Source organism: Salmo trutta, chromosome 7, assembly GCF_901001165.1.
Source record: "Salmo trutta chromosome 7, fSalTru1.1, whole genome shotgun sequence".
NCBI lineage: Eukaryota > Metazoa > Chordata > Actinopteri > Salmoniformes > Salmonidae > Salmo > Salmo trutta.
The window spans coordinates 31,789,856-31,815,916 of NC_042963.1; the positions used below are offsets into that span (position 1 = coordinate 31,789,856).

Below are 26,061 nucleotides of genomic sequence, written 5' to 3' on the forward strand. Positions count from 1 at the left end.
TCTCTTTCTCAGAAACCGAGCGATAGGAGACTACCTCCGCTCAAACGGCTATGAAGAAGCCTATTCCACCTTCAAGAAAGAGGCTGAGTTAGATATGGTAAGAGCACGCACACACTAACTTGCCCCAAAACTGCCACACTAACCTATTCTTTGATTTCCTTGCAATTATTTGAAACCTAGAGATCACGCTCTCATTTTTCCATTTCTGTCTCCCACTCCCTATTTTCCCAAGAATGAGGAGTTAGATAAGAAGTACGCTGGTCTTTTGGAAAAGAAATGGACCTCCGTCATCAGATTACAGAAGAAGGTGAGTGTTGACGTCACGTTTGTGGTGTTATGGTATTTGGTGTGCGTGTTTGATTTTCCATCCCATATTGGAGTTGCAGATGGTTTTTAAGCATGCTCTTATGCACTTTGCACCATTTTAACAGTTTTTTTTAAATGTTATTTTGTGTCGTCTCATGTGTTTACTATATATAGGATGCTTTCTTGGCCAATAAATGTAGTTCTCAGTGTCACCTCTGGTTAAATAAAGGATTAATAAATACGTGTGTGTATCTGGAGTATGAGTGAAATAACTGTGTTGGAGAACCATAAACAACCAGGAGAACCATAAACAACCAAACTGAACTATCATGTCTTCTACTCTCTCGTTGTCATCTTTTCCACACCTTTATCTTCTCTCTCCCTTCACTCCCCTACCTTCTCTCGCACCTTTCGCACATCCCTCTCTCATCTTCACCCTCTCTCCCGTCCTCTCTCCCCCAGGTGATGGAGCTGGAGTCGAAGCTGAACGAGGCCAAGGAGGAGATGACTCTAGGGGGTCCGGTGGCCCAGAAGAGGGACCCTAAGGAGTGGATCCCCCGTCCCCCAGAGAGATACGCTCTAAGCGGCCACCGCTCCCCCGTCACACGGGTCATCTTCCACCCTGTCTTCTCCGTCATGGTCACTGCTTCTGAGGACGCCACCATCAAGGTCTGTATGTGTCAATCATTTTCTAAGATCTTGGTTTAAAAGTAAATGTGTACCAGGGAGCCATAGCCCAATGTAAGATACAAGTTTATTTTATCCAGCACATATAGAAATATATTGGCACCCTTGCACTTTTCTTAAATAATTCCCTATTTCTTCTAAAATAAGTTGAAATTTAAATAATAATTGCTCTCTCCACCTTGTTGGATTTTCAACATTGCAGAACCAATTAAAATGTTTACAAATTTAATTGAGAAAATAAAGACAAGGACAAAACCATTGGTAAACATAGGAAGACACCACTGCTGAGGGGCACACAAGAAAGCCTGATTTGATTGAACTTCTCAAAAAGCACCCTAAATCTGGGGGAAATGTTCTGTGACCCAATAAAACAACGTGTTAGCTTTTAGGTAGTATAGCACTGTGTTTACTGACGACTAAATGAATCATTCAATGAAAACGCCCTCCCTACAATCAAACATGGAGGTTTGATAATGCTGTGGGGTTGCTTTTGCCACCTCTCATACTGGAGGCCTTGAACGTGCACAGGGCATCATAAAATGAGGAGATTATCAGATCTCCAGTTTTCAACCCAGTGTCCAAAAACTGGCTCTCCATTGGAGGTTGTGGGTGTTCCAGCAGGACAACAACCCCAAACACGCATCAAAAAGCACCCAAGAATGGTTTAAGAAGAAACTCTGGAGTGGCCAGCCAAGAGTCCAGCTCTGAATCACATCCAAAAACCTATGGCGAGATTAGAAAACAGCAGTTGGTGGAGGGCACCACTCCAACAGTGAAGAATTAGTACAGTGTGCTGCTGAAGAGTGGGTCAAATTGCCAGTAGAAAGGTGCAGCAAGCTCATTGAAGGCTACAGGAAGTGTTTGCCTGCAGTTATCTTGGCCAAAGGCTGTGAAACCAGGTACTAGCTCTGGGGTGCCCAATAACCTTGTCCAAGCCATTTGTGTTCATTTTTTTATTTAAAATTGCAAACTTAGGTTTTATAAAAATGTATTTGTTCTGCAATATTGAAAATCCATAACAAGGTGTGGAGACCATTTCATTTTTTTTCAGTTTAACTTATTTATAGAGAATCATCTAAGGAAAGTGTAATGGTGCCAATATATTTGTCCACAACTGTATGTCAGTGACTGTCACATTAGATATCTCTGCTGCTGCTATAGCTGCTATTCCTCCCCTTCATCTTCTCGATATCCTCTCTTCTACTCTGTCTTCATCTCTGCTCTTCCTCTCTCCTCCTGCTCTATTGGTCTCCTTTTCACTCGCTCCCTTCTCCCCCCCCATCTCTCGCTCTTCTCATTCTCTCTCCTTATCTTTTCTGCTTTGTCACTGTCGAGATGGGGTGATGCTCTGGTAACCGGGTCAACGCTGGCAGAGCATGGAGCACTGGGATACATGTGAATCTCATCCTGCTCTCTCCACTTCTTCCTCTCTTTCCTTCGTGCTCTCTCCACTTCTTCCTCTCTTTCCTTCGTGCTCTCTCCACTTCTTCCTCTCTTTCCTTCGTGCTCTCTCCACTTCTTCCTCTCTTTCCTTCGTGCTCTCTCCACTTCTTCCTCTCTTTCCTTCGTGCTCTCTCCACTTCTTCCTCTCTTTCCTTCGTGCTCTCTCCACTTCTTCCTCTCTTTCCTTCGTGCTCTCTCCACTTCTTCCTCTCTTTCCTTTGTGCTCTCTTCTTCCTCTTTCCTTTGTGCTCTCTTCTTCCTCTTTCCTTTGTGCTCTCTTCTTCCTCTTTCCTTTGTGCTCTCTTCTTCCTCTTTCCTTCGTGCTCTCTCTTCTGCATTGACCCAGAAGAAGTTTATTGCCCTGTCATGCTGAACATTTTTTCAACTGACTATGCTTTTGTGTCTCTCTCTAGGTGTGGGACTATGAGGCAGGGGACTTTGAGCGGACACTGAAGGGCCATACAGATTCTGTCCAGGACATTTCCTTTGACCAGACGGGCAAGCTGCTGGCCTCCTGCTCTGCAGACATGACCATCAAGCTGTGGGACTTCCAGGGCTTTGAGTGCATCCGCACTATGCATGGTGAGGGTCTGGGGGGGGGGGGTGTGTGTCTGTGTTCCTCCAAGTGGTATAACAGCAAACAAGCACTATTACCCAATGTGCACCTACCTACATTGTCAGTGTACTTACGTGGTTACTTCAACAGTGTACTTATGTGATTACTGCCATATAAATAGAATGACTCTATCTTTGGTTACTACAATGTAATTACTGTGGTGTACTAGGTATTGTAAAGCCTTACTGATGTCACTTTCAGGTCATGACCACAACGTGTCTTCTGTAGCCATCATGCCCAATGGAGACCACATAGTCTCCGCCTCCAGAGACAAGACCATCAAGATGTGGGAGGTGGCCACTGGGTGAGACACACACACTTATCAGGTGCTGAAATACTGTATCTCTTGTTATATTAGTCCAGTGAAGGGATGTTCGAACGTATACACAGACTGACACATTCTGGTGTCCAGTATTCTGGTTTTGCTGGAGAGGTGTGTGTGTGTGTGTGTGTCTAGCTACGCTACATGACCAAAAGTATGTGGACACCTGCTCGTTGAACATCTCATTCCAAAATCATGGGCATTTATATGGAGTTGGTCCCCCCTTTGCTTCAATGGAGTTGTCAGGGCTTTGTACAGGCCAGTCAAGTTCTTCAACACCGATCTCTACAAACATTTCTGTATGGACCTCGCTTTATGCACGGGGGCATTGTCATGCTGAAACAGGAAAGGGCCTTCCTCAAATTGTTGCCACAAAGTTGGAAGCACAGAATTGTGTATGCTTTAGTGTTAAGGTTACCCTTCACTGGAACTAAGGGGCCCGAACCATGAAAAACAGCCCCAGACCATTATTCCTCCTCCACTAAACTTTACAGTTGGCGCTATGCATTGGGGCAGGTAGCGTTCTCCTGGCATCCGCCAAACCCAAATTTGACTGCCAGATGGTGAAGTGTGATTCATCACTCCAGAGAACAAGTTTCCACTGCTCCAGAGTCCATTGGCGGCGAGCTTAACACCACTCCAGCCGACACTTGACATTGCGCATGGTGATCTTAGGCTTGTGTGCGGCTGCTCGGCCATGGAAACCCATTTCATGAAGCTCCCGACGAACAGTTCTTGTGCTGACGAATGCTCCCAGAGGCAGTTTGGAACTCGGTAGTGAGTGTTGCAACTGAGGACAGACGATTTTCCTCGATTTACACCTCTCAGCAACGGGTTTGGGTGAAATAATAGCTGAATCCACTAATTTGAAGGGATGGCCACATACTTTTGTGTGTGTAACTTGGGCGAGTCGGTTTCTTTCTCTAGGTATTGTGTGAAGACATTTACAGGCCACAGGGAGTGGGTGAGGATGGTCCGGCCCAACCAGGATGGTTCTCTTATCGCCAGCTGTTCCAACGACCAGACGGTGCGTGTGTGGGTGGCCACCTCCAAGGAGTGTAAGGCTGAGCTGCGAGAGCACGAACACGTGGTGGAGTGTATCGCCTGGGCCCCCGATACCGCTCACCCCACTATCCTGGAGGCTACTGGCTCAGAGGTGAGGAGAACCTCTATACTATGTGAGGTATTTTGAAATGATGACACGTGTTTCGGCAATACAACTTGTTTTTTGTTCATGCTTATAAGCATCTTTTCACCCCCCCACTCTCTGTAGAGTAAGAAGAGTGGGAAGCCCGGCCCATTTCTTATCTCTGGCTCTAGAGATAAGACCATCAAGATGTGGGACATCAGCACTGGCATGTGCCTTATGACTCTGGTGAGTGTGTGTGTGTGTGCACATTTTACTATACTTGTGAGTACCAGAAGTCCTCAAGAATAGTTAACCAACAAAGTTAGAGAAGTGAGGACATTTTGCTGGTCCTCACTTGTAAAAAGGCTATTTTAAGGTTAGGGAAAATAGGATTTTGTTCGTTACATTTCCATCAGGTAGCACGATTGGTCATGAAAACTGGGTGTGTGTGGATGTCCAAAGTGTTTTTTTTCCCCTCAGGTTGGTTGCGTGTGTTCCCTCTAGGTGGGTCATGATAACTGGGTGTGTGTAACGTGTTCTATCCTCCCTCTAGGTGGGTCATGATAACTGGGTGTGTGTAATGTGTTCTATCCTCCCTCTAGGTGGGTCATGATAACTGGGTGTGTGTAACGTGTTCCATCCTACCTCTAGGTGGGTCATGATAACTGGGTGTGTGTAACGTGTTCTATCCTCCCTCTAGGTGGGTCATGATAACTGGGTGTGTGTAACGTGTTCTATCCTCCCTCTAGGTGGGTCATGATAACTGGGTGTGTGTAACGTGTTCTATCCTCCCTCTAGGTGGGTCATGATAACTGGGTGTGTGTAACGTGTTCTATCCTCCCTCTAGGTGGGTCATGATAACTGGGTGTGTGTAACGTGTTCTATCCTCCCTCTAGGTGGGTCATGATAACTGGGTGTGTGTAACGTGTTCTATCCTCCCTCTAGGTGGGTCATGATAACTGGGTGTGTGTAACGTGTTCTATCCTCCCTCTAGGTGGGTCATGATAACTGGGTGTGTGTAACGTGTTCTATCCTCCCTCTAGGTGGGTCATGATAACTGGGTGTGTGTAACGTGTTCCATCCTACCTCTAGGTGGGTCATGATAACTGGGTGTGTGTAACGTGTTCCATCCTACCTCTAGGTGGGTCATGATAACTGGGTGTGTGTAACGTGTTCCATCCTACCTCTAGGTGGGTCATGATAACTGGGAGTGTGTAACGTGTTCCATCCTACCTCTAGGTGGGTCATGATAACTGGGTGTGTGTAACGTGTTCCATCCTACCTCTAGGTGGGTCATGATAACTGGTTGCGTGTAACGTGTTCTATCCTCCCTCTAGGTGGGTCATAACTGGGTGCGTGTAACGTGTTCTATCCTCCCTCTAGATGGGTCATAACTGGGTGTGTGTAACGTGTTCTATCCTCCCTCTAGGTGGGTCATGATAACTGGGTGTGTGTAACGTGTTCCATCCTACCTCTAGGTGGGTCATGATAACTGGTTGCGTGTAACGTGTTCTATCCTCCCTCTAGGTGGGTCATAACTGGGTGCGTGTAACGTGTTCTATCCTCCCTCTAGATGGGTCATAACTGGGTGTGTGTAACGTGTTCTATCCTCCCTCTAGGTGGGTCATGATAACTGGGTGCGTGTAACGTGTTCTATCCTCCCTCTAGGTGGGTCATGATAACTGGGTGCGTGTAACGTGTTCTATCCTCCCTCTAGGTGGGTCATGATAACTGGGTGTGTGTAACGTGTTCTATCCTCCCTCTAGGTGGGTCATGATAACTGGGTACGTGGTGTGTTGGTGCACCCTGGAGGCAGGTTCATAGTGAGCTGTGCTGATGATAAGACTCTGAGGATCTGGGACTACAAGAACAAGCGCTGCTTGAAGACCCTGTGTGCCCATGAACACTTTGTTACCTCTCTGGGTAAGAGTCTGTGTGTGCATTCCCTTAAATATTGTAGTACTAGTCAAAACCACCTGTTTGTGTGTGCGTAATCTCCAACACTTCTGCCAGTTCCACAGTTCTACTTCCACCCAGTCCATCATCAGGGTTTGTACGGTCATAAAAATTCTGGGAAAGTCATGGAATTTTTTTATGGTCTTTTCCAGGCTTAGAAAAGTTGGGGAAAATGATAAAATCCTAAATGTTTTGGGAAAGTAATTAACATAAATTACTAAATTATTTTTCATGTAATTTATTTAGGCACAGTTTAAAAATATATATTTTCTCAATCGAATAAAAATCAACATATCAGCGAGGATCGGAATTACACTTTACCGCATCTGTTTGCGCACGTCACCTGCATGTGTGAGAGATGAGTGAGCCGTTGCTCATGTGAATCGAAATAATAATTTGTGAATCGCGAATCATAGTTTCTGGGGAAAAAAACGATTTAGATGTCGCCTTCTGAATTATGTGGCTTCAAAACTTGTTTTGTAGATACTTCCAGTTGATTTGGGCATCCAATGGATGGGACATTGCAACTCAATAGATTCTAGTCAGACACTTCTAAGGTAAATATGGCTAAACTCGAAAAGGTACATTTCCTGAAGAAAATTTGTGGGTTCGCTTCACCTGAAAAAAAAATATTTGGAGCCTACCATAGACTTGATGAATGAGCAGATTTATTTCAAAATGCGTAAAAACATATTTGGTTGTAATGTTAGTTGCTTCAAAGTATTGAAACCTCTTTACCGTTTCCAGGTTGTTACAGTTACTTCAAAGTATTCACCCCGCTTTACCGTTTCCAGATTATTGTTAAAGCCTGAATTCGAAATTCATTACATTGACATTTTGTCACTGATCTACACACAATACCTGTAATGTCAAAGTGGAATTTTGTTTGTAGAACATTTTAGAAATTAATAAAAAAATGTAAAGCTGAAATGTCTTGAGTCAATAAGTATTCAACCCCTTTGTTATGGCAAGCCTAAATAAGTTCAGGAGTAAAATGTGCTTAACAAATTGCATAATAAGTTGCATGGACTCATTCCATGTTCAATAATGGTGGTTAACATGACTTTTGAATGACTGCCCCATCTCTGTACCCCACACATACAATTATCTGTAAGGTCCCTCAATCGAGTAGTGAATTTCAAGCACAGATTCAACCACGAAGACCAGGGAGGTTTTTCAATGCCTTGCAAAAAAGTGCACTGATTGGTAGATGTGTAGAAATACAATAAAGCAGATGCTGAATATCCCTTTGAGCATGGTGAAGTTATTCATTAATTTCACCATGAGGCCAATGGTGATTTTTAAAACGGTTACAGAGTTTAATGGCTGTGATAGGAGAAAACTGAGGATAGAATAACAACATTTTAGTTACTCCACAATACTAACCTACATGACAGAGGAAAAAGGAAGCCTGTACCAAATTAAATAAAAAAGATTCCAAACATGCCGTATGTATGCAACAAGGCACTTAAACCTTTGATGCCTACGATCACATATTTGTGATCATTGTTGAGTGGTCCCTGCAGCGTACCATTCTGAAAAGCATCTAAACAATGTTTTGTACTGATGGGAAATAAAGGTCTTTATAACTTTATTCCTCAATTTCACCTTTTATTGTAAAAGATAAATGGGAACTTCATCACACGGAACACATTCACAGCCAAACTTATTCCATAAACCAGTCTAAATAACAGGTTGCGCTGATACAAAACACAAATGAGCAAGCTAATAGCTAGACTTGTGCTCACCAGAGATGCGTTACATTGTAAACAAGGGAGAAATGTAATATTGTTTAGAAAAGAGATGCGTGTTAGCTAAGCTAACAGCAGCTAAATTCTTTATGATGGCAGCCATGTTTTAAGTTTGACAAGCAAAAACTCCCTAACCCCAGAATGCCATTCACTATAAAATGCAAATAAGCAAAGTCAAAAATGGCTGCGCCCATTGCCTTAAAAATAGGAACTTAATTTGGCCACTTTTCAGCATATTCAAAATCTTCGATGTACGTGTTAGTGTATACAAGAACTGGAACACATGAATTGACAAGTCGTTTACCATTTTTGACAAATCACAAAACAAATGATGTTATGACCTCGCAGATCATCACACTAAATACAAGCCTACTGCCTAGCCTAGCCGTAGCGTGAAAGCTAAACGGGGATGAAACCTTTTTTTGGGGGGGGGGGGGTTCATTTAAATTGTTGGGGGTTTTCAATTCTTCGGGACAAGTCTCTGAATGTCCTTGAGTGGCCCAGCCAGAGCCTGGACTTGAACCCGATCTAACATCTCTGGAGAGACCTGAAAATAGCTGTGCAGCGATGCTCCCCATCCAACCTGACAGAGCTTGAGAGGACTTGCGGAGAAGAATGGGAGAAACTCCCCAAATACAGGTGTGCCAAGCATGTGGTGTCATACCGAAGACTTGAGGCTGTAATCGCTGCTGAAGGTGCTTCAACAAAGTACTGAGTTAAAGGGTCTGAATACTTATGTAAATGTAATGTTTATTTAATTCTTTTTTTTTTTTACCAACAATTATTTCTAAACCTGTTTTTGCTTTGTCATTATGGGCTATTGTGTCCTTGGGGGGGGGAATTTAATACATTTTATTATAAGGCTGTAACGTAACAAAGTGAAGTTGTCTGAATTGTTTCCGATTGCGCTGTTTCTATTTCATTATTTCATTCATTTTCAATGAATGTGGAAAAATGTCTAAACATGTTTTCACTTTGTCATTATGGGGTATTGTGTGTAGATGGATATATATGTAGATGGATATATGTATGTATATATATATATATATATGCGCGCGCTACATGGAACAATTTCAAAGATTTTACCAAGTTACAGTTCATATAAAGAAATCACTCAATTGAAATGCATTCATTAGGCCCTAATTTATGGATTTCACATGACTGGGCCAGGGCGCAGCCATGGGTCGGCCTGGGAGTGGATAGGCCCACCCACTTAGGAGACAGGCCCTGCCAATCAGAATGTGTTTTCCCCACAAGGGCTTTATTACAGACCGAAAGTACTCCTCAGTTTCATCAGCTGTCTGGGTGACTGGTCTCAGATGATCCACCAGGTGAAGAAGCCAGATGTGGAGGTCCTGGTGTGGTTACAAGTGGTCTGCAGTTCTGTGGCCGGTTGGACATACTACCAAATTCTCTAAAACAATGTTATCTTGGCAAAGGAGAAATGCTCACTAACAAGGATGTGCACTAATTTGTTTACAACATTTGAGAAATAAGCTTTTTGTGTGTGTGTGTGTGTGTGTGTGTGTGTGTGTGTGTGTGAACATTTCTGTCATCTTTAATTTCAGCTCAGGAAACATGGGACCGACACTTTACATGTTTATATTGTTGTTCAGTGTGCTTTATTAATATTAATTTCAGCTGTGGAATAAGTCTAGGTTTATTAATATTTTCTGAAGGCACTGTATACATCAAGGGTGGTCAACCATCTTCCCGGAGAGCTAATAGGTGTAAGCTTTTATTCCAACCTGTATTTGTATTTCTTTCCCCAGATATGCACCAGACTGCTCCCTACGTGGTGACAGGCAGCGTTGATCAGACAGTCAAAGTGTGGGAGTGTCGCTGAGTCTGCCTGCTACCTCCCTCTCCTCATCTTCCTCTCTACCCTCCAACCACAGCCCTATACACCCCCCCAACCTCCCTCTCCTCATCTTCCTCTCTACCCTCCAACCACAGCCCTATACACCCCCCCAACCTCCCTCTCCTCATCTTCCTCTCTACCCCACAACCACAGCCCTATATACCCCCCCAACCTCCCTCTCCTCATCTTCCTCTCTACCCCACAACCACAGCCCTATACACTCGCCCAACCTCCTGCTCTACTCTTCCAGAAGTAGCATTAGTGCTCCCTTAAATAGCAGCCTCTCCTCCCCTAACCACCTCCTCTATCCCCACAAAAGCAGCCCTATACCCCCTCCTACCCACAATCTGACACTTTTTCTGACACTCACCTAAGCCCAACCTCCCGCACTCTATACCATTGTTACCCAGGCTCTGCCCCTCATCTCCCGGCCCTGTTTTAAAATAAATATTGATTGTCCTTTTATGTAAATTATTCTGGATGTAGAGTATGCTTAATAAATATTACACACTCACACATTCTCTCTCTCTCTCACACACACACACACACACTCTCTCACACACACACACACACACACACACACACACACACACACAACAACAACAAAAAATCAGTATTCCTTGGATGGTGACTTCTCCAAAAAAACGTGTATACTGTACATTTCCATGACGTGGGGGTCAAAGGGTAAATGGTTCCTGTGTCCTTCCCCAGTGGATGCTGGGTAATTGTGACCGTGCACATAAACCAATCACGTCTGTTCTTTTAAGGGTTTGGGTTTTATTTTGTTTCTTGCTGCCACTGTTATTCTGACGCTACCTAGGAGAGCGAGAGAGAGAACAGTGTGAAAGGAAGAGAGAATTGTGATGGAGGAGTAGAATAAGAGATGAAATGCGTGTGCATTTGCGTGCGTACTGTGTGTATGTAGTCTGTGTATGGAGGTAGAGAATAGAGGTGTGTGTGGAGGCAAGGCTTTCTATTCCTGTTTATACTCCCTCACTTACTGGTAACTGACTGGCTTCTAGTAGATACTCACAAGGATCTTAAAGATCCCTATGCTGCGAAGAACATGCACACAAATGAACAGCCTTTCTTGCTCTCTCGCTCTGTCATACAAACACTTCAAGGAAGATGCATAGATGAGCAGACTCTTATATTTGTGTTACACACACCATACACATACACACACTTCTGCTGTGGTGTGTCCCAAGAGCACCCTGTGCCCACTCATTCTCTGCTGTCTCTGCCTGGTTAACCCTCTTGAGGTCTCCCTCACCAAGGGATTTCCTTCTGCTTTCTGTACTCTTACTGCTCTCTTTGTCACACTCACTCACACAGATGCACATAAACACAGTAAACTTGTGTTCCAATATATCTGTATGTGATTGTTTGCAACATAAAAATATCTGTAAATATAACATTGGCCTTGTCGTGTGCTTTTATTTGTTTTATCAAGAGGTACGCACATTTTGCACAGCCTGGGGACGCCAAAGTGAAGGTGGAGTTAGCTGTTGTAATCGAGTACTGTAGAGCTCGGAGGCTGAGAATGTCTTCACTAACTAAAACAAAAGATAAGGAAAAATTGTCAGATCAATAAAGAAATAATTATTTCTCAGACTGCCATAAACTTCCATTTGCCTCATGCAAACTGCTGTGGAAATGTTTTAATGCAGGTCTCTAAGCCCTTTATTATCGCAATATCTACTAAGCTAACATATTATTTCAAGATGGTCATAATGTATCATATAGCCACTTGATTTTTTTATTTTAGGACCTCCTGAAGGTATAAATATATAATTTGATTAAACATAGAATTCGGCCTTTACTGCTATAGCCCATAGAAACACGTTGAATACCACATTTTTACATGGCAAAACAGACTGCCGTAAAGATTTTGTGATGTCAGAGCAAAACACCCGACGCTGTCGTGTTCCTGAGTCATCTTTCAATCTTTCAAGAACAGCAGAAGAACCATTTTAGGTTCTAGATAACACCTTTTTTTCCCTAAGTGTGTAGAGATTTAAATAAACTGTTTCTTTGATAAGATGGGCCTGGCATGAAAAATACATGTAAAGGGAAAGGATCAACAAACAGGCTGATTATCTTTCTGCATATCTCTTTATTTCCAATGCTGGCTACCATGGTTAACACAAATGCAGGACCATGAATGCTACCTGAACTGACTCAGAAATGTAACATAAGTAGACCTACAGTATCACAGCGAGGTCAAACACTTGTGTTTTAGTCAGATTATCCAGTGCCCACAGCAACACTATTGATTATTCTCCACCCCCAGTGCATGTGGTGTACTATGCTCTTAGTCATGCTCTCACTAACTCCCAACTTTTTTCTGTCTACCCTTCTGGATGGCCTGAGGCTCTATGACGACGACTGAGGACACCCTGGCCGTGCCTGGCCCAATCCCACCCGGCCCCCATCTAACTACCTGTTGCTGCCTCCGCTGATTCTTTCTCCCCCTCAAGTCACTGAAACCCGTCCCTGAGCCTGATTTAGCTTTGAGCCTCTTTGCAGATGTCTTCAATACTATGTTTTCAATACATAAAACGTATGTGTTATGGACTTACATTCCCTGCTGTATTGTGGATAAAGAGTTACCTGTCTAACAGAACACAGAGTGGGTTCTTTAATGGAAGCCTCTCCAACACAATCCAGGTAGAATCAGGACATGCCACTGGCTTTGAGTAAAGCCAGTGTGTCTACACTGGCTGTATGTATACGGATGACTCAACACTATACACGTCAGCTACTACAACAACTGAAATGACTGCAATGCTTAACAAAGAGCTGCAGTTAGTTTCAGGGTGGGTGGCAAGGAATAAATTAGCCCTAAATATTTCCAAAACTAAGAGCATTGTATTTGGGACAAATCATTCACTAAACCTCAACTAAATCATGTAATATATAATGTGGCATTTGAGCAAGTTGAGGTGACTAAACTGCTTGGAGTAACCCTGGATTGTAAACTGTAATGGTCAAAACATATTGATACAACCTGAGTGGCGCAGCGGTCTAAGGCAGGCGTCACTACAGACCCTGGTTCGATCCCGGGCTGTATCACAACCGGCCGTGATCGGGAGTCCCATAGGGCGGCGTACAATTGGTCCAGCGTCGTCCGGGGTAGGCCTTCATTGTACATAAGAATTTGTTCTTAACTGACTTGCCTAGTTAAATAAAGGTTAAAAAAAACAGGTGTAAAGCCATAACACATATGTTTTTTCAGCAGCAGACTATGATCGATAATGTTAAAAGACGCACTGAAGTCTAACAAACAATCTTTTTATCACCAATTTCCCTCAGCCAATCATCAGTCATATTGATACAACAGTAGCTAAGATGGGGAGAAGTCTGTCTATAATAAGGCGCTGCTCTACCTTCTTAACAACACTATTAACAAGGCAGATCCTACAGGCTCTAGTTTTGTCGCACCTGGTCTACTGTTCAGTCGTGGGGTCAGGTACCGCAAAAAGGAACTCAGAACAGGACAGCACGGCTGGCCCTTGAATGTACACAGAGCTAATATTACTCTCTCCCTGGCTCAAAGTGGAGGAGAGATTGACTTCATCACTACTTGCATTTATGACAAGTATTGACATGTTGAATACACAGAGCTGTCTGTCTAAACTGCTGGCACACAGCTCGGACACCTATGCAAACACCACAAGACATGTCACAAGAGGTCTCTACACAGTCCCCAAGTCCAGAACAGACTATGGGAAGCGCACAGTACTACATAGAGCCGTGACTACATGGAACTCTATTCCACATCAAGTAACTGATGCAGCAGTAAAATCTGATTTAAAAAACTGATAAAATAAACACCTTCAGGAATAACGGGGACTCTGAAGCAACACAAACATAAGCACAGACACATACATACACACAAACATGGATTTAGAACTGTAGATATGTGGTGGAGTCGGGGCCTGAGGGCACACAGTGTGTTGTGAAATCTGTGAATGTATTGTAATCTTTTTAAAATTGTATAAACTGCCTTAATTTTTGCTGGACCCCAGCAATAGTAGCTGTTTCCTTGGCAGATGTTTTCCCATTTGGATGTTTCCCACACAGATTTTTTCCCATTCTGTCGAACAAATAATGCCTTATTACCATCGCAAAATTGTAAACACATCGATGCCGGTGTGTGTACTTGTTTGCAGACTTTTTTTGTACAACTTTGACAGTACTACTGATCGTAGTGGTGGCGCTTGCAAATTCTATAATAGAATTGTGTTATTTGACATGTCAAATAGTGTTATTTTTTGACACACAAAGACCCAAATAGCGTTCCATACTTTAGTCTCTCCCCTGTGGTTTCCAAGCTGTGCGCCAGAAGAGGAAAGAACTGATCCCAGCCATGAAAGCTGCCAGAGTGCTTGGGGACATTGCTTACATCCACTATGACAGGCTCATTGTCCACCTTCTGTCCCAGAAGCCTGGAAGGGATGAGCGAGCCAAGCCTATGGGTTCGTAGCATCAACCCTGCAGCACACACACACACACACCAATTGATTAATGGACTGCTGAATGTATATATTTTTTTATTTTGCTTTTGCTTTGTCTTTCAATATTATGTCTATCTCTGATAAGCTACCCAGGAAAGGGCTGAAAATAGCCCATATTAGTATATGTAGCCTTAGAAACAAGGTTCAGGAAATCAGTAACTTGCTAACATTAGATAACATTCTTATATTAGCCATTTCTGAGACTCACTAAGATAATTAATTTGATAATACATCAGTAGCAATACAAAGATATAACATTTATAGAAGAAACAGGAATGTTTATGGGGTGTTGCTGTATATATTCAGAGCCATATCCCTGTAATGCTTAGAGAAGCTCATATGTCAAGTGTTATTAAAGTGTTGTGGTTGCAGGTTCCCTTGGCACATCTAAAGCTTTTTCTTTTGTGGTGTTGCTATAGGCCACCAAGTGGTAACAGTCAGTATCTAAATAATATGTGTGAAATGCTTGATAGTGTATGTGACGTAAACAGAGAGGTCTACTTTCTTGGGGACCTGAATATTAACTGGTTTTCATCAAGCTGTCCGCTCAAGGGGAAGCTTCTTAAAAACACCAGTCTCAACGTCAACAGTGAAGACGCGACTCCTGGATGCTGGCATTCTAGGCAGAGTTCCTCTGTCCAGTGTCTGTGTTCTTTTGCCCATCTTAATCTTTTCTTTTTATTGGCCAGTCTGAGAGATGGCTTTTCTTTGCAACTCTGCCTAGAAGGCCAGCATCCCGGAGTCGCCTCTTCACTGTTGACATGGATACTATTTTTTTGCGGGTACTATTTAATGAAGCTGCAAGTTGAGGACTTGTGAGGCGTCTGTTTCTCAAACTAGACACTCTAATGTACTTGTCCTCTTGCTCTTGCTCAGTTCTGCACCGGGGCCTCCCACTCCTCTTTCAATTCTGGTTAGAGCCAGTTTGCGCTGTTCTGTGAAGGGAGTAGTACAGTCTTGGCCAAAAGTTTTGAGAATGACACAAATATACATTTTCACGAAGTCTGCTTCCTCAGTTTGTGTGATGGCAATTTGCATATACTCCAGAATCTTATGAAGAGTGATCAGATGAATTGTAATTAATTGCAAAGTCCCTCTTTGCCATGCAAATGAAATGATTCCCCCAAAAAACATTTCCACTGCATTTCAGCCCTCCCACAAAAGGACCAGTTGACATCATGTCAGTGATTCTCTCGTTAACACAGGTGTGAGTGTTGACAAGGACAAGGCTGGAGATCACTCTGTCATGGTGATTGAGTTCAAATAACAGACTGGAAGCTTCAAAAGGAGGGTGGTGCTTGGAATCATTGTTCTTCCTCTGTCAACCATGGTTACCTGCAAGGAAACACGTGGCGTCATCATTGCTTTGCACAAAAAGGGCTTCACAGGCAAGAAATATTGCTGCCAGTAAGATTGCACCTAAATAAACAATTTATCGGATCATCAAGTACTTCAAGGAGAGCGGTTCAATTGTTGAGAAGAAGGCTTCAGGGCGCCCAAGAAAGTCCAGCAAGTGCCAGGACCGTCTCCTAAAGTTGATTCAACTGCGGGATCGGGGCACCACCAGTACAGAGCATGCTCAGGAATGGCAGCAGGCAGGTGTGAGTGCATCTGCATGCACAGTGAGGCAAAGACTTTTGGAGGATGGCCTGGTGTCAAGAAGGGCAGCAAAGAAGCCACTTCTCTCCAGGAAAAACATTGGGGACAGACTGATATTCTGCAAAAGGTACAGGGATTGGACTGCTGAGGACTGGGGTAAAATCATTTTCTCTGATGAATCCCCTTTCCGATTGTTTGTCCGGAGAAGACAAGGTGAGCGCTACCATCAGTCCTGTGTTATGCCAACAGTAAAGCATCCTGAGACCATGTGTGGGTTGCTTCTCAGCCAAGGGAGTGGGCTCACTCACAATTTTGCCTAAGAACACAGCCATGAATAAAGAATGGTACCAACACATCCTCTGACAGCAACTTCTCCCAACCATCCAGGAACAGTTTAGTGACGAACAATGCCTTTTCCAGCATGATGGAGCACCTTGCCATAAGGCAAAAGTGATAACTAAGTGGCTCGGGGAACAAAACATCGATATTTTGGGTCCATGGCCAGGAAACTCCCCAGACCTTAATCCCATTGAGAAGTTGTGGTCAATCCTCAAGAGGTGGGTGGACAAACAAAACCCCAGAAATTCTGACAATCTCCAAGCATTGACTTTGCAAGAATGGGCTGCCATCAGTCAGGATGTGGCCCAGAAGTTAATTGACAGCATACCAGGGCAGATTGCAGAGTTCTTGAAAAAGAAGGGTCAACACTGCAAATATTGCCTCTTTGCATCAACTTCATGTAATTGTCAATAAAAGCCTTTGACACTTATGAAATGCTTGTACTTATACTTCAGTATTCCATAGTAACATCTGACAAAAATATCTAAAGACAGTGAAGCAGCAAACTTTGTGGAAATTAATATTTGTGTCATTCTCAAAACTTTTGGCCACGACTGTACAAAGCGCTGTACGAGATCTTCAGTTTCTTGGAAATTTAACGCATGGAATAGCCTTCATTTCTCAGAACAAGAATAGACTGATGAGTTTCTTCTGATGAGTTTCAGAAGAAAGTTATTTGTTTCTGGACATTTTGAGCCTGTAATCGAACCCACAAAGATGGTGCTCCAGATACTCAACTAATCTTAAGGCCAATTTTATTGCTGCTTTAATCAGAACAGTTTTCAGCTGTGCTAACATAATTACGAAAGGGTTTTCTAATGATAAATTAGCCTTTTAAAATGATAAACTTGGATTAGCTAACACAATGTGCCATTGGTGATAATGGACCTCTGTACGTCAATGTAGATATTCCATAAAAAATCTGCCGTTTCCAACTACAATAGTCATTTACCACATTAACAATGTCTACACTATTTCTGATCAATTTGATGTTATTTTAATGGACAAAAAAACAAGGACATTTCTAAGTGACCCCAAACTTTTGAACGGTAGTGTATGTTATGGTTAGTTTTCCTTATCTTCACTGTGGAATGTCAATGTTGATCCTCTTGGTTGTGTTGGTCCTCTTGATCCATCCACCTGTCTTCTTTGTTAGTCAGGCCTGATCCCTTCATCACATAGTTTTTTCCTGTAATCTAATTTAATATGACTGAAGATGCAGCATTTTATGCCAGGCCCCTTCCAATAGGGTATAACAGACTCGTTAGAACTTTGACCACATGCCCTCTAGACGGACTACATGCCCTCTATCAAATCAAAACTGTAATTGTTACTCAAAACAAAAGTTGTAAAAGTATGCTAGACATTTATAGAATAAATCATACTTAGTTTGATGTTTCTGTGACAGTGAATTAGGTATTGATTTATACAGTTTAAAATGGCATTTGATTATGTATTTCTATAAAGTCAAAACTGCAATGTTTACTCCAAACAAAGGTTGTAAAAGTATGCTAGAAATGTATATAATAAATCATACCTAGTTTAGATTTTTTTGTGACAAATGGTGAATTAGTTATTGATTTATACTGCTTTAAATTGCATTTTAAAGATCGTATGTATTTCCATCAAATCAAAACTAATTTTTATTCAAAACAAAGGTTGTAAAAGTATGCTAGACATTTATAGAATAACCATATCTATTTTTATGTTTCTGTGACAATCAATTAATTCGTTATTGATTTTTACCATTTTAAATGGCTTTTGGCAAATGTATGTTGAATGTGTGAATATAAAACCGGTTTATGGTAGGGGCGTCCAACGGATCCCAGATTTTTTTGGTTTATTTAACTAGGCAAGTCAGTTCAGAACAAATTCTTATGTACAATGACGGCCTACGAAAAGACAAAAGGCCTCCTGCGGGGACGGGGGCTGGGATAAAAAAAGAGACCTAAATATAGGACAAAACACACATCACAAGTGAGACAGCACTACATAAAGAGATACCTGATAGCAACGACTCTGGTTAGAAAACAGGGTTATGGCTAGAAGGAAACCTGCTTTTATCAGAATTTACTTTTCGTAGCAGATTGGGATAATTAGGCTTAGAAAAGGCTTAACTAAAATGCAAAAACAACTACTTTTAATGAAAGCTCGACACATGTTGACATGACCGATAAACAGAGGCGCACAGTGATGACGTAAGAGACAAACTACAACGTTCTGTCAAAGTGTCCCTCCGACATGCATTCAAATAAATAGTACATTGTAAAATTAAATATTCGATTTTATTCAAACAAAAATGATTTTATAAACACATGTTTAGAAAATATTGCCGTTTGTCTGACTTCTGATTCATCTTCTGATTTTCTCTCAGAAAAAACTGATTTCAACGTGCATGGATCTATCAAATACTCAATGTAATGCGGCTTCCGCCCTTTTCTATCCTCTTTTTCCGCTGACAGGTAACGTGGTTGTTCGGTGTTCTTGTAGTCGTATTAAAAAAAGTGGAACAATTTGACCTGTCTGCTATGTTTAGATTGGTAATTGTTTAAAAACAACGTACGTTTTTATTACATAGGTGTGATATTGATTGTAGCGATACTTTTTATATACATTTCTAATCTAACTACTTCAAATCGGTCAGCCTGCTGCTAGGCCGGCCCTAAATCAGTCTGCCATACTACGAGGTAAAGTTAGCTGGCGTGGTTGCTTGTCCTACACAAGAGCACGGGGCTTCAACGTGCGCCCGCATTTGTAATCTGGTGTAGCTAATGTTTGTCAACTATATATTTTTTGCATATTGTAAATCCCTTGAATCGAAAACAGTTGAAGGGCTTAACACGCCATCTTCAGTCTTCTTCAACTGGACCATATTCATGCAATTTAGGTATCTAACTTCCTATCCTAGTTATTTAGCTAATTTAATTAGTTTGAGGTAGCCAATTACTAGTTGGGTACATTTTTGCCAACTATAGGAAGGTGACAAAACGATCCTGCCAAGTTGCTCTGTTTTATAGCCTGGCTTTTAGCTAACGTTAGCCAAACAAATAATGAACTTGCTCTGTTAACGTTCGTTTTTTGCAAAATGTGCCTTTGATTCCCATGTTACTTGACTAACTTGTATTAAAGGTATTTTGGCAATGAGGCCGTTTATCTACTTCACCAGAGTCCGATAAACTCGTGGGTACAATTTGAATGTCTGTCCAGTATGGAGGAAGTGCGGTAGTTTTGCGAGCCAATTTTAACTAGCCTTGGCGCAATGACTGGTTATCTCCAATCTCTTTAACGCTTATTGTCTGCCCCAGGTTCGTCAACATGTCTTCTCATCTGCAGTGGATGGTCATTAGGAACTGCTCCAGCTTCCTCATCAAGAGGAATGGACAGACTTACAGCACCGTGAGTACAACTAACAGAGACGGCCAAGAATCAGTGGTCCTAGTAAATGTACCCCACATACCTGGTGGATCATGAACTTGGTTATGCATACAGTCAGATGTTCTTTGAGTTTGTTGAAATGTTGAGAATTCGTCTATGGTCTGTTAATTCTTTATTCACATAACAAAGAGATGAATGTACACTGAACAAAAGGAGAAATTAACATACAATTCTGGCAACAGCTCTGGTGGACATTCCTGTAGTCAGCATGCCAATTGCATGCTCCCTCAACTAGAGACATCTGTGGTGTTGACAAAATAGCACATTTTAGTGTCCTTATTGTTCCCAGCACAAGGTGCACTTGTGTAATAATCATTCTGTTTAATCGGCTTCTTGATGTGCCACACCTGCCAGGTGGATGGATTATCTTGGCACAGGAGAAATGCTCACTAACAGGGATGTAAAGAAATTTGTGCACAACATTTGATAAGTCTTTTTGTGCGGAACATTTGTTATTTCAGGTCATGATGCGTTAATATTTTGGTTCAGTGTACATATGGATTGACCATGCAGGGTCGTGCTGCAGGATTTGTCAATGCTGCGATTGAGGATTTAAGAAACAAGTTCAATGGGATTTGTTAGTCAAATGTAATTTGCATTTGTTTAACAGGAGCCCAACAACCTGAAGTCCAAGAACTCCTTCCGTTTCAACGGGCTGGTGCACAGGAAGACTGTTGGTGTTCAGCCTGCAGCTGATGGAAAGGGTGTTGTTGTCGTTCTGAAGAAGCGTGCAGGTAAACATGGTTCTCCATAATACCAACCAGGAAATGCAAGTACAGTTCCACCACATACCTTGTTTATGGTGATTCTTCGATACTTGTCATGATAATCCACCTCTGTGAATCACCTTAGTTGTCTTGCTGCGTCGTGTTGCTGTAAAGATATTGGTAGCTGTTGTACCTGTGAACCTGATGACTGACATGTCATTGATTTAGGTCAAAGTGTACTCTGAGAATGTGAATTGAGGGGGTTTGGACTTGTATTATTACTCCTCAGGCCAGCGCAAGCCCGCCACTTCATATGAGAAGATCACCATCAACAAGAACTCGCGTGCCACTCTGAGCAGCCTGAGGCACATCATCCGCAAGAACAACTACAGAAAGGACCTGCGCATGGTGAGCACTCTGCTAAACCACTTGTTTTTCTACTGGTCTTCAATATTTGATAGGGACCAACCGGGCTTTTCACAAAAGCCTGTAAACCCTGTTGGATTCAGGACTAGGATTGAACACTTCTGTAGTCCCACACAAGTTTGCATCTTAGATGATGATGGGCCAATTTTCCCTGACATGGATAAAGGGCTAGATTCTATCAAATACGTGCTAGCCGACATCCGCATAGCGGGTTGTTTTGGCAGTGTAGGAAGTGGAACTGTGTTAGTGGTCAAATCCACAAGCGGCTCCTTGCGTTTCCTTATTGCGGACACTGCCATTGTATTTTCCATGAAACCACACCCAACTTTATCTGACATCCCGTGCATCCCATTCAAACACTCAAATGCGTGATGTTCAATCGTCTACACCTTGATTACACTGATTATACTCCCATCCAAATAAACATGCATTAGAATACACTTTCTTTGTTTTGAACTTCTAACACGTTAGGCATAATAAGGTAGTGGTTTGTGACACAAGCAGCTGTTCACACCACAGACACCGCCAAAATATCCGCTATACATCGTTAATTAACCTCTTACATCTAGACGTTCCGCTAGCGGAACACCGCTCCAATATCCAATGATAGGGCGTGGTGCGAAATACAAACTCCTCGAAAATCCGAAAACTTCAAATTTTCAAACATATGACTATTTTACACCATTTTAAAGACAAGACTCTCCTTTATCTAACCACACTGTCCGATTTCAAAAAGGCTTTACAACGAAAGCAAAACATTAGATTATGTCAGGAGAGTACCCAGCCAGAAATAATCAGACACCCATTTTTCAAGCTAGCATATAATGTCACAAAAACCAAAACCACAGCTAAATGCAGCACTAACCTTTGATGATCTTCATCAGATGACACTCCTAGGACATTATGTTATACAATACATGCATGTTTTGTTCAATCAAGTTCATATTTATATAAAAAACCAGCTTTTTACATTAGCATGTGACGTTCAGAACTTGCATTCCCACCGAACACTTCCGGTGAATTTACTAAATTACTCACGATAAACGTTCACAAAAAACATAACAATTATTTTAAGAATTATAGATACAGAACTCCTTCATGCAATCGCGGTGTCCGATTTTAAAATAGCTTTTCGGTGAAAGCATATTTTGCAATATTCTGAGTAGATAGCCCGGCCATCACAGGCTAGCTATTTTGACACCCACCAAGTTTGGTACTCACCAAACTCAGATTTACTATAAGAAAAATTTGATTACCTTTGCTGTTCTTTGTCAGAATGCACTCCCAGGACTTCTACTTCAACAACAAATGTTGGTTTGGTTCCAAATAATCCATAGTTATATCCAAATAGCGGTGTTTTGTTCGTGCGTTCAAGACACTATCCGAAGGGTGACGCGCCGGCGTGTTTCGTGACAAAAAAATTCTAAATATTCCATTACCCTACTTCGAAGCATGTCAAACGCTGTTTAAAATAAATTTTTATGCGATTTTTCTCGTAAAATAGCGATAATATTCTGACCGGGAGTCGTTGTTTTCGTTCAAAGACTGAAAATGTAAAATGTACTCTTCACGTGCACGCGCGCACCCGTCTCATTGTTCTCAGATCGACCACTATCCAAATGCGCTACTGTTTTTCAACCAGAGACTGCAGAGTCATCATTCAACATTCTGGCGCCTTCTGAGAGCCTATGGGAGCCTTAAAGTGTCACGTTACAGCAGAGATCCTCTGTTTTGGATAGAGATGACAAAGAAGGCCAAGAAATGGTCAGACGGGGTACTTCCTCTACAGAATCTTCTCAGGTTTTGGCCTGCCATTCTGTTATACTCACAGACACCATTCAAACAGTTTTAGAAACTTTAGGGTGTTTTCTATCCAAAGCTACTAATTATATGCATATTCTAGTTTCTGGGAAGGAGTAATAACCAGATTAAATTGGGTACGTTTTTTATCCGGCCGTGAAAATACTGCCCCCTATCCATAACAAGTTAACCCACGATGTCTGCGAACTTGGGTTAACGCTCAATCTGATTCAATTGAGGCTTGTCCTGGACTAAATTATGTCTAATTGAAGTTCTCCGTTGAAAGTGCTTTTTTAGTCCCGCTCCGGCTTACACGGAACCCAAACTGGCTGCGCGCTTGCGCCATCGTGCATAAATGTATTTTGTCCCCCCACACTAAACGCCATCACGACACGCAGGTTAAAATATCAAAACAAACTCTGAACCAATTACATAAATTTGGGGACAGGTCGAAAAGCATTTATGGCAATTTAACTAGCTTGCACTTTCTAGCTAATTTGTCCTATTTCGCTTGCTGTTGCTAGCTAATTTGTCCTGGAATATAAACATTGAGTTGTTATTTTACCTGAAATGCACAAGGTCCTGTACTCCGACAATTAATGCGCACACACAACGGTCAAGCTAATCGTTTCTAGTCACTTCTCCCAGGCTTTTTCTTCTCTGGACTTTATATTGCGATTGGCAACTTTCATAAATTAGGTCCATTACCGACCTCGTTCGTCTTTCAGTCACCCACCTGGGTATAACCAGTGAGGAGATGGCACGTGGGTACCTGCTTCTGTAAACCAATGAGGAGATGGGAGAGGCAGGACTTGCAGCGCGATCTGTGTCCCAAATAGAGCTGACTTCTATTTTAGCCCTTGGCAACGCAGACCCTAGTTGGCACACGCAAGCAGTATGAGTGCAATAATTGAATAATATAGATTTGTAAATGTATTTTGCAACGCGAGCCGTGTAGTCAGGTTATTAGTGTACAGGAAACCGGCCCTGGCAGTGGACATGAATAAACCGATAGGGCTGAAGGTTGTATAATGGGTTTATGGTCAGACTTCTAGCAAGTAAAAGATGGATCCAACAATAACATCTTAAAGTTGAAAGAAGAGTCTTTTGAGTGATGTCTTATGTTTTCCCAGGCTGCTCTGCGTCGTGCCAGTGCCATCCTGTTGAGCCAGAAGCGTGTGGTGGTGGTGAAGAGGCGTTCCAAGGCTGCCAAGACTGCATAAAGTTGCCGAGTTATGACAAATAAAAATAAATGTTGGGTTTGAAAAACACTACCCTGTCAGTCTTCAATCTTTGGGTCTTAAGAATAAAGAGCAATGCCTTAAGTTGGCGTAAGTGGCTATAACACCACTGTATCATGTGTTTGATGGGTCCTAGGAACACTTATTTTCCATTTGATGGTATAAATGTTTTGTTTTTGGCAGACCTAGTTTAAATGGTGCTATGCAACATCCCCTGTTTCTGATTCATTCAATCTAGTGATTTAAATCCACAGCCCAGTCCCTGGTTTCCCAATAGCGATGGAACTTACGAGTGTTTTAACGATGCATCTTTCCTACAACGGCCGGATATGTCACATGCGCTTTGAACCAATTGGCCTAATTCAGATAATGCATGTCATAAGATGACCAGCGCTTCAAGCCAACCCTCTTCCTGTCCCGCTCTCTTCCCACTTGCAAAATATCAGTCGTATCTCGCACCCTATGCTTGGTTGTCCACTGTAGCTTGCCAGCTCCATAGCAAGCTGCTCTATCCACACTGATTGGTGATGCAATTTGAAGGGTAATTCTCAACCCCAATTTCAGCCTTTGCCCAACCCCTTCAAATTAAAAAAAAATGTATTCAGCTGAGAAGAGAAAATTGCTCATAAATCTGAGACCATACCACAAGTCCACTGGCACACTGATAATTGTCATCTCTATTATGTTTTGATGGGACAATGCATGTTAAGTGTTTAAAAAAAAAAAAATGTATCCCTCAGTATCTTTTCCTGAATGAAATTTGCCACCTCAGCTGAGAACTCCATTGCCTAAATGATCACCAGATGGCGCCGCGATCGGTTTCGCTAGTTATCTTGCTAAAAGTTTTTTAATATTAGGCACTTATTGAAATGACCAACAAATTCCACAAAGTTGTCAACACTTGAATCACAGAGATTCATTATGACCACTTCCTTCCGTTTGTATATTCGAGAAAGGTGTTGATTTGATTAAAACCATGAGGGAAAGATGACTAAATGCAACTGCTAGTAGCTACAACAATCAGTTCAGCTCCAGCCTCTAGCTGTAATTCAGGTAGCAGTGTCTAACAAAATCAAATGTATTTGTCACACACATGATTAGCAGATGTTAATGCGAGTGTAGCAAAATGCTTGTGCTTCTAGTTCCGACCATGCAGTAATATATAACAAGTAATATAACCTAACAATTTCACAACTACCTTATACACACAAGTGTAAAGGAATGAATACGAATATGTACATTGGCCAGGATTGTGTGTCTATGTGTCTGTCTGTCTCTCTCTTTTTCTCTAGGATAGTCTGTCTCTGTTTTTGACCCCCCCAATCGCTCGGGCAATTGAGTTCAAGCCCGACGACGACTGACGTGTTTTCCGGGCGACAAATAGTCGCACTAGGCTTAAAGAGCTAGTGACTTAAAGACGCATTAGCGACTTGTTAAAAAAAACACCCGCCTGTCACCAGGGAAACGTCGGGTGGGGAGGAGACAACTTTTGCCAAACTGCTGAGGTCTGCCGAGACCCCCGGGGGCCCGGCGGGTGCAGGGGTCAATTTGTGGGTTATCGCTTCTCGGCCTTTTGGCTCAGATCAAGCTTGGTACTGAGGTGCCCCAGGGCTCGCTGAGTTAAAGGCCGATGGCCGGAGGGCGGTGAGAGAGTTTTTGATTTTTGGCGGGAAAAATCGAAACAATTTAAAATACAGCCATACCGAAATGGCGGGTAGTGGGAACACAGGGTCGGTTCCGAGGGCCGGACTAAAGAACACGATAAGATTTGCATGGAAGCAAGAAGGAGAAACAAGGATGCCGAGGGACACCTTTGCGAGGACCGTGTTGATGGGGGCGCTATCTCTGAAAGTCCCAGATGTGATGTGCCTGCAGGGGAACTCAATGGAGGAGGCATACGATGTAACTTTCTACACGGAAAGT

At 42.4% G+C, this 26,061-nt stretch overlaps 2 protein-coding genes across 5 annotated transcripts in view; both read left to right on the plus strand.

Moving 5' to 3' along the window:
- LOC115197240 (lissencephaly-1 homolog B) overlaps positions 1–11,486 on the plus strand; it is a 28,493-nt gene extending 17,007 nt beyond the window's left edge. For all 3 annotated transcript variants that reach the window (XM_029758586.1, XM_029758584.1, XM_029758587.1), the window contains 9 exons: positions 13–97; positions 233–307; positions 769–975; positions 2,850–3,018; positions 3,254–3,356; positions 4,302–4,530; positions 4,648–4,749; positions 6,270–6,426; positions 9,983–11,486. In XM_029758586.1, coding sequence (XP_029614446.1) covers positions 13–97; positions 233–307; positions 769–975; positions 2,850–3,018; positions 3,254–3,356; positions 4,302–4,530; positions 4,648–4,749; positions 6,270–6,426; positions 9,983–10,056 — 1,201 coding nt within the window. In that variant the 3' untranslated portion in view covers positions 10,057–11,486. The remainder of the gene's footprint in view (positions 1–12; positions 98–232; positions 308–768; positions 976–2,849; positions 3,019–3,253; positions 3,357–4,301; positions 4,531–4,647; positions 4,750–6,269; positions 6,427–9,982) is intronic.
- A 7,440-nt stretch (positions 11,487–18,926) lies between these two features.
- On the plus strand, positions 18,927–24,168 carry LOC115197241 (60S ribosomal protein L28). Of its 2 annotated transcripts, none has more exons than XM_029758588.1 (5): positions 18,927–18,991; positions 19,835–19,925; positions 20,575–20,698; positions 20,961–21,079; positions 24,031–24,168. In XM_029758588.1, the coding sequence occupies exons 2-5, from the start codon at positions 19,845–19,847 to the stop codon at positions 24,118–24,120; spliced, it is 414 nt and encodes a 137-aa protein (XP_029614448.1). In that variant the 5' UTR covers positions 18,927–18,991; positions 19,835–19,844; the 3' UTR covers positions 24,121–24,168. The 2 variants fall into 2 exon arrangements, with proteins under 2 accessions (XP_029614448.1, XP_029614449.1); XM_029758589.1 differs by lacking the exon at positions 18,927–18,991 and adding an exon at positions 19,198–19,216.
- Positions 24,169–26,061: the final 1,893 nt, after the last annotated feature.

Bases quoted from the DNA above. Each gene is read 5' to 3' on its own strand.
- LOC115197241 (XM_029758588.1), top strand. From the start codon at position 19,845: ATGTCTTCTCATCTGCAGTGGATGGTCATTAGGAACTGCTCCAGCTTC. The intron at 20,699-20,960 runs GTAAACATGGTT...ATTACTCCTCAG, and splicing joins CGTTCTGAAGAAGCGTGCAG to GCCAGCGCAAGCCCGCCACT. The intron at 21,080-24,030 runs GTGAGCACTCTG...ATGTTTTCCCAG, and splicing joins ACAGAAAGGACCTGCGCATG to GCTGCTCTGCGTCGTGCCAG.